Source organism: Eurosta solidaginis, chromosome 1 (assembly GCF_040869045.1).
Source record: "Eurosta solidaginis isolate ZX-2024a chromosome 1, ASM4086904v1, whole genome shotgun sequence".
Lineage (NCBI taxonomy): Eukaryota > Metazoa > Arthropoda > Insecta > Diptera > Tephritidae > Eurosta > Eurosta solidaginis.
In genome coordinates, this window is record NC_090319.1 from 191,446,024 (window position 1) to 191,462,768 (window position 16,745).

The 16,745-nt window shown below is 38.6% G+C and overlaps 1 protein-coding gene across 3 annotated transcripts in view; it reads right to left on the reverse strand.

Annotated features, from left to right (window-relative positions):
* Positions 1-408: 408 nt before the first annotated feature.
* Cad96Ca (tyrosine kinase receptor Cad96Ca) overlaps positions 409-16,745 on the reverse strand; it is a 2,297,709-nt gene continuing 2,281,372 nt past the window's right edge. For all 3 annotated transcript variants that reach the window (XM_067760060.1, XM_067760059.1, XM_067760061.1), the window contains exon 11: positions 409-795. In XM_067760060.1, coding sequence (XP_067616161.1) covers positions 571-795 — 225 coding nt within the window. In that variant the 3' untranslated portion in view covers positions 409-570. The remainder of the gene's footprint in view (positions 796-16,745) is intronic.

The following is a 16,745-nucleotide window of genomic DNA, read 5'->3' on the forward strand; positions in this document are numbered from 1 at the left end:
GCAACAACAGGGCAATTTGTGATCGATCGCACCTATTGGATGAGGCGAAGTGCTGCTATAGCAATAACAATGCTAGTTGGGATAGGAGCTTTACCTAAATCTCCTTGGAGCTATATTTATCGCCCAAAGTTATTATAATTTTATGCGTATGCGCATACAAAAGTTCTTTTCAATCGTCATGTATTTAACACCTTCGATATTTCATTGGTCATAAACTTATGGGGTTAAAGTGCTTTTTATCTAATAAAATTATAGAGCTATATTATATGGTGAAAAAAGACGAAGTTTCTTCACTTTGGTAAAAAAGTACGAAGTACTCATAAGTGTCGAGTATACTCGATACCTTGCATTGAATATGAGTACCAACATCTATACTTTGATTGAGTATTTTTAATCAGTATCGATACTTTCTATCACAAACCGTGTAGTGCAAATTTCGTGTATCAAGAAACCGGAACATGTAAAATTTCTTTAAAAAAAGGACTTGACAAGTTTCAAATTTAAACCGGCGATATATTGATTTATTATTGGAGAAGCAACTATTTGATAAATTGAAACTAAGAAATCTGCTTATAACTTTTCACCGCTCAAATTAAGAATATTATAGTAGTTATGATCAGGAAATCGCTCCAATTGAATATAATCCATTTCAGAGTGTAATAATGAGCCGAGCATTTGTACCAACTCTTCAAAATTTGGACGGTGATTCGCGTCATCTGCCCAGCAATAATACATGATATTATATAATTCACGTCGACAATGTTCCGGTCTTTCTAAACGGTATCCATCACGCACCTGGAAATATAATAAATACAAATACTTTTACTGATACAGGACAATATTGAATTTTCACTAGCTATGCTCAAAGTTTTCGATTCAACTCAGTACGCAGTTGTCCTTATCTACAAATGTTTTTTATTGATTTTTGTTACCTAAAATCAAATTAAATTTAGCAAAATACAAAAAATTATTTGACTACTTATGTATTACAAATGAAATGGAGTCAACAAACTCGTGAAATTGGTTGACCAACAATGTAAAATTTCTTTTTTAACCATAGTATTTTTTAAGGGTTTATTGTTTAAAAAATAAAAAAATGTAAAGCGGGAAAGAACTCAGGATGCATACCAGATGTCATAAGTATAGGCAAGGTTGTGTGCCGATGTGCAGATGCGGACTGAGAGCACTATTCGTGGCATGGTGGATTTCATGTGTCGTTTTCTGTTAACTAAGAAACCTATTTACTAAGCAAAAGTACATACCCGGTTTTAATTCCGTGCATTATTTACTTCTTTCTATACATATGTGTACCTAGAAGTGTGCGTGTATTTGTGTGTGAGACTTTGGGGTCAGTATTATGTTATTGATAGGCTCCTGAAACCAACAACCCGAATACGGCCGGTTAGAGCAGGAGTCCGAGTGTAAGTCGAATTGGTGGAGGCGTGTAAGTCCAATTGGAATGACACTGCAATCTTTGCGTCCACATTGGATACTTTGCTAGACGTACATTAGGCAGGGCAGTACTGAATTTTTTCAACTCTAAATTCAGTACGCAATTGTCCCGATTTTTCAGAAATTTGTACAGGACCCGTATGTGTTATACGGTCGCGTAAAGAAAACCATTTTCACTCAGTTGATAAATACGAAACTGTCAAACTATTTATTAAAGGGATAATAAATTGTGGATCAACTCAAATATACCACTAGTTCGATTCATCAATTTCGAGCTATTGATTTTTAAAAAATGCATTTCCATCATTAATTAATTTATTTAAATAAAAAAATAATTAAAAAAAAAATGTTTAGTTAAACGATTTTATTGAAAACAATACTTATATACATGAAATAATAATAATAGTAAAAGCTAGAAAATAATTAGGTAGGTCGTAGGTACTAGTCATCACACTCTTCATCAATCTAGGGCGTTGAACAGACAATTAAATAAAAGCGTTGGGCGAGTGAAATTTCTTAAAATGTGAGGCGTATCATAACCTTGTTAAGGTTCAGTTGGTCTTACTTATGACTATCAATAGAAATTTTACGCGTCCAACGCTTTTATTTAATTGTCTAATCAACGCCCTAGATTGATGAGGTGTGTGTGGACCTACCTAATTATTTTCTAGCTTTAAGTGTTATTATTACTTCATGTAAATATTGTTTTCAATAAAACCGTTTAACTTAAAAATCTTTGACTTATCTTGTTTGGTTGATTTTCCGACAGGGTGGATAAATGATGTATATTGGAACGATTTTCCGTCATCCCTTGTCAAATTTGGTTTTGAGACAAACCGGTTTCGGCGTTGTGCCATCGTCAGTGTCGATTTTCGTTCTGATCTGTTGTTGTCGTTTGTCCTGTATTTATAGTTCGTAGGTATATGAGCAGGTATTGTCAAATTGATGCTTGTGTATATTTAGTTATGTGTATGTGCTGTGTGTTCATTCAGAACCGAGGGTGGTTTACTAATCGATTTGTGTGGCTGACTGGGGTAGGTAGAAATCTGTGATTTTAGTCGTTTGACCTTCTTTGTCGGTTTTTTGTTTTGGTGTGTTAATTTTTTTGTGTTTATTTGTTGTTGTGTGTTTGTCTGTTGTACCTGTGTGATTAAGTTGTTTCCTGTAAACAAGTTTTAAAGGCTCGAATATTGTGTCAGAAATTGTGTTTATCTGATCGTTTATTATTCTACCGTCGAATGTTTTCTGTTTGTAGATTTCCATGTTTTCGAGTACGTTGAGACGTTGGCCCTTTTCCTGTATGTGAAGAACCCTAACTGTTTTATTGATGTTTGCTGGGGAACATTCATTCTCGACCATGTGATTCGCGAAGTTAGACTCGGGTATAATGTTTGGATTCCGTATTTTTTGTTGTAATCTCTAATATGTTCTCTGAACCTCGTTCTTATTTGCCGTCCTGTTTGTCCTATGTAACTATGCTGGCATCCGCAGGTAAGCTCGTATACGCCGTGGCTGCTAAACGGATCCTCTGAGTTAATGTTAGTTCTTAGTTTTCGCCCTAGATTGTTCGATGTTTTGAATGCTGTGTTAATGTTGTATTTTTTAAAGAAGTTTGCCAATTTATATGTTGCTTTTCCAGTATATGTCATAGTCGTCCAGCTATTATTTTCCTTTTCATTATTTCTTTTTGGTTCTCCATTTGCCCTTCTGAGCTTATCTACTAGTGCTTTTTTATATCCGTTGTTTGCAGCGATATTATATATGACCTCAAGTTCTCTCTTATATGCCTCTTGTGTAAGCGGTGTTCTTTCAAGTCTATGTACCAAGTGCCTTAATGCTGCATTTTTATGCTGTTGAGGGTGATTTGAGATATTGTGTATTATTGTATCGGTGGCCGTTGACTTTCTATATATGTCATAGTTAAATCTTTTGGTTTCTTTATCAATATTTATCGTGAGGTCTAGATAGTTGATTCCTCCGTTTTTTTCGGTTTCCATTGTAAATTTTATATTTCCGTGCTGCTTGTTGAGGTACTCCAGTACAAGCTCTTCGTTATTAGTAGTTAAAACGCATATTATGTCATCCACGTATCTAGCATAAAATGGCACGCCTAATTTGGACTTCAGTTCCTGTATGTACTTTTCTTCCAGAAATTCGCAAAAATAACAATAAAGGCAAATACCAAATCTAGCAGGAAAACAGTTAGAAGAGCGGAAAAGGATTTTTTAAAATATGAGTTGGAAAGCTTGTACTCGAAGAAGGATGAGATAAATGCCGAGTTATTATCTATCCATTTAAGATTGGCAGAACAACTACCTACGACTGCATTAATGGAATGTTTCGACCACATTAAGACAGAGGTCGATCAGGAACTACAACAAAAATACAGGTCGCTGAACCGAAAATTGGACAAGCTGGCAGGACGACGAGAGGGTAACCAAAACCAAAACACTCACCAGTTTCATGACAAGTTCGTTAACCTCACAACAGTGGCCATTACCAAGGAAGAGGCACAACTTCTCGAAAAGGGCCTGAAGCACAATATCATGGACCAGAATACAGTAAGAAAAACGGAGCAAGCGATTGTAGATGCGGGGATCGCAATATCATTGAGACCACAGGAAGAACAGGAGCACGCAAGACACATGTGCAGGGAAATCATAAAAAGGAGGTGAAAGCACAGGAAGGACGAAAATCGAATACAGAGGAGAAAACAATAAAGAATCTACGGCATAAACTAAGGAAAAACAATATTTTCACAACGAAAGCGGACAAAGGAAACACCACTGTGCTAATCGAAAAAGAGCAATATATATCCAAAACCGAGGATCTCATAGAGGAAATGAAATGTCGTAGAATGAGAGAGGATCCCACAGATGAATACCAAAAACAAATCAAAGTTGCTATAAAAAATGCAACCAATATAGTAGATTCTAACATGGCACATAGATTGGTCCAAATGAACCCTTCGGCTCCTCCACTGGTTGCGCTACCAAAAATCCAAAAGCCGGACACGCCAATGAGGCCCATCATTAATTTTAAATCGGCACCATGTTACAAACTGTCTAAATATTTAAAAACGATATTTATAGATACTCTGGAGCTAAGGAACGAATATGCAATAGCTAACACAACAGACCTAATAGAGAGACTCGAGACCGTAGAGCTAACAAGAAACAGCAAATTGGTATCTTTTGACATAAAAGATTTATACCCATCTATACCACTATCGGAGACTTTGGACATAGTTAGCTCAACAATAGTTCATAACACAAAAAACAAAGTGAAAAGTATGCAAATCACAAATACGCTAAGAACCACTTTACGTTAAAACTATTTTCAATTCAACAATAAAATATATAGACAAACAAACGGTCTTGGAATGGGAAGCCCCACAACAGCAATTCTTATGGAAGAGTTCATGCAAAATCTGGAAGAAAAGTACATACGGGAGCTGAAGTCCAAATTAGGCGTGTCATTTTATGCTAGATACGTGGATGACATAGTATGCGTTTTAACTACTAATAACGAAGAGCTTGTACTGAAGTACCTCAACAAGCAGCACGGAAATATAAAATTTACAATAAAAAAAAAATAAAAAAAAATAAATGTAAGGCGCGATAACCTCCGAAGAGATCTAAGGCCGAGCTTCTCTTCCAATTTGCGTCGTGCTCCTCTTGATTTTTCCCTACAAATTTGCCGGACGGGACCTACATGTTTTATGCCAACTCCGAACGGCATCTGCAAGGCAGATGAGTTTTCACTGAGAGCTTTTCATGGCAGAAATACAATCGGAGCGCTTGCCAGACACTGCCGAGGGGCGACCCCGCTTAGAAAAATTTTCTTCTAATTGAAAAATCTTATTTCTAAAATTTTTGATGTTGCTTTGCCCGGGAGTTGAACCCAGGGCATACGGTGTGATAGGCGGAGCACGCTACCATCACACCACGGTGGCTGCCAAAATTTACAATGGAAACCGAAAAAGACGGAGGAATCAACTATCTAGACCTCACGATAAATATTGATAAAGAAGCCAAAAGATTTAACTATGACATATATAGAAAGTCAACGGCCACCGATACAATAATACACAATACCTCAAATCACCCTCAACAGCATAAAAATGCAGCATTAAGGCACTTGGTACATAGACTTGAAAGAACACCGCTTACACAAGAGGCATATAAGAGAGAACTTGAGGTCATATATAATATCGCTGCAAACAACGGATATAAAAAAGCACTAGTAGATAAGCTCAGAAGGACAAATGGAGAACCAAAAAGAAATAATGAAAAGGAAAATAATAGCTGGACGACTATGACATATACTGGAAAAGCAACATATAAATTGGCAAACTTCTTTAAAAAATACAACATTAACACAGCATTCAAATTATCGAACAATCTAGGGCGAAAACTAAGAACTAACATTAACTCAGAGGATCCGTTTAGCAGCCACGGCGTATACAAGTTTACCTGCGGATGCCAGCATAGTTACATAGGACAAACAGGACGGCAAATAAGAACGAGGTTCAGAGAACATATTAGAGATTACAACAAAAAAATACGGAATCCAAACATTATACCCGAGTCTAACTTCGCGAATCACATGGTCGAGAATGAATGTTTCCCAGCAAACATCAATAAAACAGTAACGTACTCGAAAACATGGAAATCTACAAACAGAAAACATTCGACGGTAGAATAATAAACGATCAGATAAACACAATTTCTGACACAATATTCGAGCCTTTAAAACTTGTTTACAGGAAACAACTTAATCACACATGTACAAGAGACAAACACACAACAACAAATAAACACAAAACAATTGACACACCAAAACAAAAAACCGACAAAGAAGGTCAAACGACTAAATTCACAGATTTCTACCTACCCCAGTCAGCCACACAAATCGATTAGTAAACCACCCTCGGTTCTGAATGAACACACAGCACATACACATAACTAAATATACACAAGCATCAATTTGACAATACCTGTTCATATACCTACGAACTATAAATACAGGACAAACGACAACAACAGATCAGAACGAAAATCGACACTGACGATGGCACAACGCCGAAACCGGTTTGTCTCAAAACCAAATTTGACAAGGGATGACGGAAAATCGTTCCAATATACATCATTTAAAAATCTTTTTTACAATTTTTTTATTTTCAAGTTTATAGTCTTTATTTAATTGCCAATTATTTCCCATTCTCTTTAGTTCATTTAGTGACTAATTTTTTTTCATAGGTCGCTTTCTATTCTTGTATGTATTATGTGTTTCAAATATGAGCCAAATCATTTCATTTCATTTCATTTCATTTCATTTTTTATTCATTTTCTTTCAAAACAGCATATATGTTACAATAGCGACTTAAATTAAATTAACCATAATTACAGAAAGAAAAGTAAGGCATTCTGTAAAAATATATGTATTTTAGTATCGAATGCCATCTCCGAATAAAATTGAATTCAAAAACATGTAAAATAGTGCGTGGGGTGAAGTTTGATTAAAAATAATGAGTAATAAAATATATTAATACAATATGTACATATATTTTTTTAAGTGCTATGGTTCAGCAAAATTTTGATGTCTTCGTGTGATTTCTCTAGTAGAAAAGATTTAACCTTTCCCAAAAACTCATTCAGATTTCTAGTGACACGATAGTAAAGAAGTTGTTGAAGTTGGTTGTTCGAGAGGTCGGGACATACACAAGTCCATATGAGTTTTGCCTCAAGTTATAACTATCCGATACCAGGCTATGTAAATACCCACAGCGAATGAAAAATATCTTTAACGTTTTATAGTAGTACATATGCTTAACAGGAAGAACTTTCAGATCCCTAAACAACTCCATAGAGTGGTGAAAACGATCAACATTACATATTTTTCTTATGACCCATTTTTGAATAGTTAGAAGCTGCTGGATTTTATTACCTGCAGCGCCACCCCAACAGGTTATACCATATTGGAGCTTGGAGTGGACTAAAGCGTAGTAAATAGTTTTAAGTGTTTCGTTTGAACAAACTTTTCTTAAATTGTAAAAATAACGAACGGAAGATCGCAAGTAGGACTTCAAACGAGAAATATGCGTAGACCAACTCAAGTTTTGGTCAACAATAACACCAAGATATTGGAAGTCGCTTACTTTTTCAATAGTGAAGCACTTATCGGAACAATTTACTTCAGCTTTAAACGATGCACAGAACAGAAAATTATTTAGTACAAAACGTTTGCAGTCAGTAGCATGGAATACAATGGCTATGTTAGGTGAGGATTTTGGATGCAAATTGAAATACATCAACTTCGTTTTCTTGCTGACACAGAGCTTATGTGCTGCAAACCACACTCTTAGCAAATGCACATCGTTATTGATTCCTGCTACTAAATCCAGATAGGTCGATGAGCCATAGGCGATAGCAAGGTCGTCAGCGAAGGCTGTTACTTTTCCATACAATGGCAGCGAGAATATTGAATTAAGGTAAATCAAAAATAGAATAGGACCTAAGACAGATCCTTGAGGTACACCTAAGCTAATTGTAACTGGGTTACTTATACTACTTCCAACTTTTACTTTTTGAATTCTTCCTGACAAATAAGATTTAAACCAATTATATATAAACCCACGGAAGCCCGCAAAATACAATTTGTCTAATAAAATTTGATGATCAACCATGTCAAATGCTTTAGTGATATCAACGAACAGTCCAGCACAATTCTTTTTATTGTCTAGTTCCCTATATATGTGAGAACAAAAGTCCAGCAGGGCATCTTCTGTTGACCGCCCATATCTGAACCCGAATTGCATTGAGCTGAAATAGTTATTATTGTCAAGAAATGATAGGATTCGACCTTTAACCAGTTTCTCAAAAATTTTTGAAATTGAAGACAGTAATGAAATAGGCCTGTAGTTATTTATATCCGTGTTGTCACCCTTTTTAAATAAAGGAATGGCAATAGCGCATTTTAAGTCTAAAGGAAATGATCCACCTAAAATACTCATATTAAACAAATGCGTTAGGATATCAACTAAATTTAGTGCCACATATTTAAGAGTCTGATTCGAAATTCCATCACAACCACATGATCTAGAGTTATTCAGAGAATTAATTGTTTTTAGAACTTCAATGCCAGTAAATGGCTCGAAAAAAAAACTATTTCCCGAATTCGAGAACTCAGGTATCAGAGCGGAGGATTCGAAAACAGGTGATTGCCCTATTGATAGAAAGTGATCATTGAAAAGGTTTGCCACTATTGGAGGATCAGAAAAGCTCACGCTACCATCACATAAAACAATTGATGTATTATTAGCTTTACAACTGCGATTCAGAAGACCGTTAATAATATTCCATTCCTTCTTTGGATTGCCATAGGAAGACCTAAACTTATTTCGATAGAAATTATCACCCTCCACGTGTACTTCTTTTTTCAGTTCTCTACATAATTTCATATACCTGCTGCGAAGATTTGCGTTTGATGGGTGGTTTTTACACTTTTTTCCAAGCTTGTTTTTTAGATGAATTTTTTTGAGCAACTTTTTGCTAATCCATGGTTTTAACTTATAATCAGATCTGCGAGGGATAAAAGAAAAGCTAGCAGACTTAATGTGTCTGTTAAAAATGTTCAGAAAAATATTAAATGCCTTGGATACATCTTTTTCAGAGTAACATTCATCCCATGACTCAAATCGCAATAGTTCGTTTAGAGCGTCAAAATTTATTTGCGTTAAACAAGAACTAACCTTTTTATTATTGTTTTTTGCACAGGCCTTGCTTAGTAGTACACCAGTCATAGTGTGATCTGTTATTCCGACATCAAGATTTAGGCTACGCAAACTACTGAGAAAATGATTACTAACACGACAGAAAACGTGATCCAAGCAGCTTCCAGACATACTACGAGTTGGTTCATTTAAATACGATGTTAGACCATGACCAGCCATTAGATTTAGGAAACTATCTATGGTAGGATTAGCGTTAAGAATATCTAAATTAAAGTCACCTAAGATGACAATATTGGCTGAATTTTCACTACGGAGAAGATTTGAGAACTCTTCCACAAATATCTGAACAGGTATCGCATGTAGCCTGTAAACACATATAAAAGTAAAGACTGCACCGGAAATACTTATTGAAACCTTTAGGATGTCAGCACTTGTGAGATTGCATTCAAAATAATCACACTCATACATATCCCGAACAAAAACTCCAACACCACCTGCAGAATAGCTGTCATTAGTGTTCGCGAAAAAATTATAACCAGGTATAGTGAAATCATGAATTTCGTGGGAGTATATCCAGATTTCAGACAAAAGTATTACGTCGGGATAGTTTTTAAACATCTCTAGATTGCATAACAATAAATCAAAATTTTGCCGAAGACTACGTATGTTTTGATGAATAGCAACAAACGAATCCGTAGAATTATACATCAAATCAAGATCATTAATAGGGCTGATTATAGCGAGGTTGTTTATATATAAAATATTTGAGAAAGCCATTTGAAATATGCAAGTATTAAATAATAATTAGAAAACTACGTTACTTTTGACAAATCGTCAAAAGTACTAAGAATAACAACGTCGCTATTATCAGTCTTTTTCATCATTATTCTACCATGATTTATCCACAGGTACTTATAATTTTGTGCTTTTTTTGTTTTCTTCGCTACTGTAAGCAGCGCTCTGTTGTAGCTAGTGAGACTATCGTTTATGTAAATATTGGTGCTTTTCTGTCCATCACCAAAAAGCTGAGAAGTTAATTTCCCCTTTTCTCTCAGTTTTTGGGACATAACTTTACTCTTCAACTCAGTAGAGGCAAAATGAATACGGAGCAGGTTTGTTTGCTTGAATTTTTTGATGTAGCACTTGCTTATCTCTTCTGGAGAAAAAGATAAGTTCAAAGCAGCGCCTAAAATTTGCTTTGTGCATTCATTCGCATTATCACTTGTTAGCGCTGGTACACCAATAATATCGACTGCACTGCTTAGTAGTTGTTGTTCACGCCAATTTAATACACTTTCAAGCCTCGATACTCTCTCGCTCAGTTTGTGATTTTCCTCTTTGAGTTGTTTCACCGTGCTTAGAAACTCGGTATTCACTTTCTTTAGACTCACAATTTCGTCATAAAGCAACTGCAAAGTTATTTCCTTTGTATTTATGTCGCCATCAATATGTATTTGCTGTGACGGCTGGATTGATTCCGTTTCGTATGCGTTTGTGTTGTTGTTATTTACGATATTGCTTCGTTCACTTGCACTTGAACGTATATTGTCACGGTTATTGCTGGGTATCTTGTGTGTTTGCTGTTTTTGGCTGCTGTTGGTGGTTATTTTTGGTTTGCTAAGTGCTGTTGTTGCCGATTTTGTGGTCGCACCGCTCGATCCGGACGCAGCAGATGCGTCCGCTATATCACCCGAACAGAGCCCAGATGCAGCACCAGGTAATGGCTGTTGATGTAGCGATTTACGGCGCAGAACAATGCACGGCTCACATCTATGCTTTACATTGTTCAATTTCAATCGGACCACATATACGATTTTTGTGAATATCTCGATCCTTGCGCCACCTAGCGGCGCTTTTTTCATAGCTAGCTTTCTATTCTTTTATGTATTATGTGTTCCAAATATGAGCCAAATCGGGCCACAAATACGATTTTTGTGAATATCTTGATCCTTGCGCCACATAGCGGCAATTTTTTTCATAGGTCGCTTTCTATTCTTGTATGTATTATGTGTTTCAAATATGAGCCAAATACGATTTTTTTGAATATCTCAATCCTTACGCCACCTAGCGGCGCTTTTTTTTCATAGGTCGCTTTTTATTCTTGTATGTATTATGTGTTCCAAATATGAGCCAAATCGGAACACAAATACGATTTTTGTGAATAATATTCTTGTATGTATTATGTGTTCCAAATATGAGCCAAATCAGACCACAAATACGATTTTTGTGAATATCTCGATCCTTGCGCCACCTAGCGGCGATTTTTTTCACAGGTCGCTTTCTATTCTTGTATGTATTATGTGTTTCAAATATGAGCCAAAACGGGCCACAAATACGATTTTTGTGGATATCTCGATCCTTGCGCCACCTAGCGGCGCTTTTTTCATAGGTCGCTTTCTATTATTGTATGTATTATGTGTTCCAAATATGAGCCAAATCGGCCACAAATGCGATTTTTGTGAATATCTCCATCCTTGCGCCACCTAGCGGCGATTTTTTCTTATTATTGCGTTGTCATCGGGTTCTGAACTATATTCCAAGTTTCAAGCTTGTAGTTTATCGGGAAGTTACTTAAATTTTAATTACAAAATTCGTTCACAAAGGCCGGCCGTGCAGCCGTGCAGCCTGTCAAGTCAACCTAAATAAAACCGTTAAAAATTAGGACAATGAGATTCAACATATTTTACAGTACAACAAAAAACAAAATTGTAATGAACTATATCAAGTAACTAATAGAAAGAGATGTAAATATATTAATAACAATGTATAGACAATAATAACACTAATAGTAATAAAATAATTTAAAAAAAATGTTTAAGTTAAACGGTTTTATTGAAAACAGTACTTACATGAAGTAATAATAATACTAAAAGCTAGAAAATAATTAGGTAGGTCCTAGGTACGTGGATCGTGAAATTTCTAAAAATGTGAGGCGTAGCGTAACCTGATTAAGGTTCAGTTGGTCTTATATATGAATATCAATAGAAATTTTTCGCGTCCAACGCTTTTATTTAATTGTCTGATCAACGCCCTAGATTAATGAGGATTGTGATGACTATTACCTAGGACCTACCTAATTATTTTCTAGCTTTTATTATTATTATTACTTCATGTAAGTACTGTTTTCAATAAAACCGTTTAACTTAAAAATTTTTTTAAATTATTTTATTTTCTAGTTTTTAGTCTTTATGTAATTGCCTATTATTTGTCATTCTATTTAGTTCATTTACTTACTTACTTACTTAATTGGCGCTTAACCGTCTAAACAGTTATGGCCGTCCAACAAGGCGCGCTCCGCCTACCGGCGCCAATTGGTCACACGAAGGGAGTCTAAATCGTTTTCCACCTGGTCCTTCCAACGGTTGGGAGCCGCCCTCTACCTCTGCTTCCATAGGCGGGTTCCGATAGAAACACTTTCTTGGCCGGAGCATCATCTTTAATTCCCATAACATGGCCTAGCCAGCGCAGCCGCTGCGTTTTAATTCGCTGGACTATGTTGATGTCTGCGTATAGCTCGTACAGCCCATCATTAAATATCCTTCGGTACTCGCCATCGCCAACACGTAGATGTCCATAAATCTTTCGAAGAACTTTTCTCTCGAACACTCTCAAAGCCGCTTCATCTGCTGTTGTCATGGTCCATGCTTCTGCCCCATATAGCAGGACGGGTACGATAAGTGACTTGTATAGTATGATTTTCGTTCGCCGAGAGAGGACTTTACTTTTCAATTGCCTACCTAGTCCAAAGTAGCATTTATTGGCAAGATTGATTCTTCGCTGGATTTCAGTGCTGATGTTGTTGTTAGTGTTGATGCTGGTTCCCAAATAAACGAAGTCTTTTACTATTTCGAAATTATGGCTGCCAACAGAAGCGTGGTTGCCAAGGCGCATATACGCTTACTCTTTCCTCGATAACAGCAGGTACTTCGTTTTGTCGTCATTCACCATCAAACCCATCTTTACCATTTCTTTTTCCAGTTTGGAGTAAGCAGAGCTAACAGCGCGGGTGTTTAGGCCGATGATATCAATGTCATCAGCATATGCCAGTATTTGCACGCTTTTATAGTATATTGTTCCAGTGCGGTTAAGTTCTGCAGCAAGTATAATTTTCTCCAGCATCAAATTAAAGAAATCGCATGATAGGGGGTCACCCTGTCTGAAACCTCGTTCAGTTTCGAACGGCTCGGAGAGGTCCTTCCCAATTCTGACTGAGCTGATGGTGTTGCTCAATGTCATTTTGCACAGCCGTATAAGTTTTGCGGGGAAACCAAATTCAGACATAGCGGCATATAGGCAGCTCCTTTTCGTGCTGTCGAAGGCGGATTTATAGATAATAGATAATTAATTGAGGATCGCACTGCGACCATTGGTCTATTGTGCCCTCAACTGCTTCACAGCACCTCATCCAAGCCGACTTCTCTGATGAACCCTATCAGTTCACCTGGCTTGAGGGATTTGATGTGAGAGTGCTCTGGCCATGGTGAGCCCAAAAACTTAGCCCTACGTCTTGAGGTTGCGTCACATTCCAGGAGTATATGTTCCGCCGTCTCCGCTGATCGATCACAAAATCGGCATGTGTTGTTCGATAGGATGCCCAGCTTCTGCATGTGGCTGTTCAGTCTGCAGTGCCCTGTAAGAATAGCTGTTAGGATCCTCAGGTTATCTTACGACAGACCCATTAATGCTCTATATCGAGTTGTGTTGTAGCCCCCCAGCAGTAACTTAGATTGCCTCAAGCCTGGCATATTGCGCCAGTGTTCTTCCCTCTTATCCCTTTCTTCTAATAGTAGATGCCCTCTGATTTCCTGCAGGCCTACTGGCAGGAACGGCTCAGGACCAATAGGTCGTGTCATTGCTGCCTCCTTTGCCAGGCTGTCCGCTTTCTCATTGCCATCCACTCCCCGGTGGCCAGGAACCCAGGCCAACAACAGTTTGTTGTGTGCTCCTAGTCGATTTAGCTTTTCAACGCACTCAAGTACTAGTGCTGATTTTATTTCAGACGCCGAAATCGCCTTGAGGGCGGCCTGACTGTCACTGAGTATGGCAATTGTTTCGTTGGAGTATTCGCGCTGAAGGTTCAGGTCAGCACACTGGCTTATAGCGAACACTTCCGCTTGAAAAATGCTCGGGTGTGCTCCCAGAGGCGTTGATATCTTGGCTCTGGTTCCAATGACTCCAGATCCAATCCCCTCTGGCGTCTTCGAGCCATCTGTGTACCATACTATTTTATTTAGCTGATGAATGTACACAATTCTGCTTTCCTCCCACGTACCCTTGTCTCCCAATTCTACTTTGTACCTTCTCTCATAGACTATCTGCCTGAGGATATCATCCCTCGGGAGTTGAGAGATTGGGATCTTCTCTCTCAATTCCTCCATGTTCCGGGACGATATAACTTTACCTATGCCCGAGCCCTCCTTAGCAATATTCAGGAGTGTTCTCTTGGCTGACTGCTCTATTGATATATGCAGCGGGGTCAGATCAAGGATAGCCTCCAGCGCTGCTGTAGGGCATGTGCGCATAGCTCCCGTGATGCATACACATGCCAGTCGCTGAAGTTTTGACAGCGCTTGCCTCGTCGTCGCCCGAGTTGTTTTCGATGCCCAGGCTATCGAACCGTATGTTATCATAGGTTTTACTATCATGGTATACATCCATCTTAGCACATGCGGGCTACAGCCCCATGATTTGCCTGCTAGACGTTTGCATATCATGATGGACCTCGTGGCCTTAGCTCTCATGGAGTCGAAGTGCTGTTTCCATAGGAGCTTGGTGTCAAAAGTGACCCCCAAGTATTTCACCGCGGTTCCCTGTTCTATTGCCACGCCATTTATTGTAATTGCTCTCAGGGCCGGTAGGGCCCTTCTTCTGGTGAAAGGGATGATGGTCGTTTTAGATGGGTTGATGTTCAGCCCCACACTGGCACACCATCCCTTCGTAATATTCAGTGCTCTCTGTATTATGTCACAGAGCGTACTCTCGAACTTACCCCTTGCAATTATGACGATGTCGTCAGCGTATCCCTGGCATCTTATGCCACTGTCAGATAGCTTTTGCAGGAGTTCGTCCACTACTAGGCTCCACAGAAGGGGTGATAGAACACCTCCTTGAGGGCACCCCCTCGTGGTATTAACCTTAACTGCGCTGTTGCCTACATGGACTTCAGCGATTCTTGTGCGGAGTAGATTGTCAATCCATCTCTGGATAGGCATCTGAATTCCTCTTCTCTGCAGTGCTATATTTACGCTTTCATGAGATGTGTTGTCAAAAGCACCCTCAATGTCAAGGAAAGCGCAAATCACTGTTTCCTCTGTTTCGAATGCCCTCTGTATTTCAGATGTTAATTGGTACAGAGCTGTGTCCGTGGACCTACCCGCTCTGTACGCATGCTGGCTATGATGTAAGGGCCAGCTCTTGAGGGCGTTCGACCGGATTTAAAGTCGACGAAGAGGTGATGTGTGTCGATTCTTTTTTCACGGTTTTTTCCAAGATTTGGCGCATTGTAAAAATCTGGTCGATGGTAGATTTACCACGTCTGAAGCCGCACTGATAAGGTCCAATCAGCCGGTTCAAGGTGGGCTTCAATCTTTCGCACAATACACTTGAAATGACCTTATGTGCGATATTTAGAAGGCTGATTCCACGATAGTTGGTGCATTTTGCAGTATCCCCTTCTTGTGGACTGGGCAAAGAACACTTAGATTCCAACCGTCGGGCATGCACTCGTCCGCCCATATTTTGCGAAGAAGTTGCTGCATGCGCCTTAGCAACTTCTCGCCGCCGTACTTGAATAGCTCCGCAGGCAATCCATCAGCTCCTATGGCCTTGTTGTTTTTCAAACTGGTTATTGCTATTCTAACTTCATCATAATCGGGCGGGGGGACATATATTCCATCATCATCGATTGCGGGATCGAGTTCTTCATCTCTGCGCGGTGAATTGCTGCCTCCATTTATAAGAGCAGAGATGTATTTCCTCCATAATCTAAGCACTCTTTGGACATCAGTTACAAGGTCGCCGTTTTCGTTCTTACAGGAGTTTGCCACGGTCTTGAAACCTTCCGTCTGTCGCCGTATTTTTTAATAAAATTTTCGGGTGTTAATCCTGGTGGCTAGCAGCTCAAGCTCCTCGCACTCACGCTTTTCTGCTTCTGACCCTCTGCTGACATCTCTTCTCTGTTTGGTCTTTCGTTTCGTTCGAGCCTTGCATAACACGTGACAGATCTGTATCTTCTAGCTGACACTTTCTTAGTTGTTCCTTGTCCCATTCATCCGTACACGTTATAGTCATTAGCCGGACATCTATAATGTCTTCTTTAGCCTCGGCCTTTGAACAGTGCTTGCATTCCAAACTACATGGTCTTCGTGACATTGCATCAGCAATTCCATGGGTACTACCTTTTCGATGCTCAATGGAAAAGTCATAGCTTTGTAGTCGCTCGATCCACCGTGCCAACTTTCCTTCCAGTTTACGGAACTGCAGAAGCAATTTCAACGCTGCGTGATCTGTCATGACACGGAATCGCTGGCCGTAGAGGTATTTGTGAAAATGTTTAATG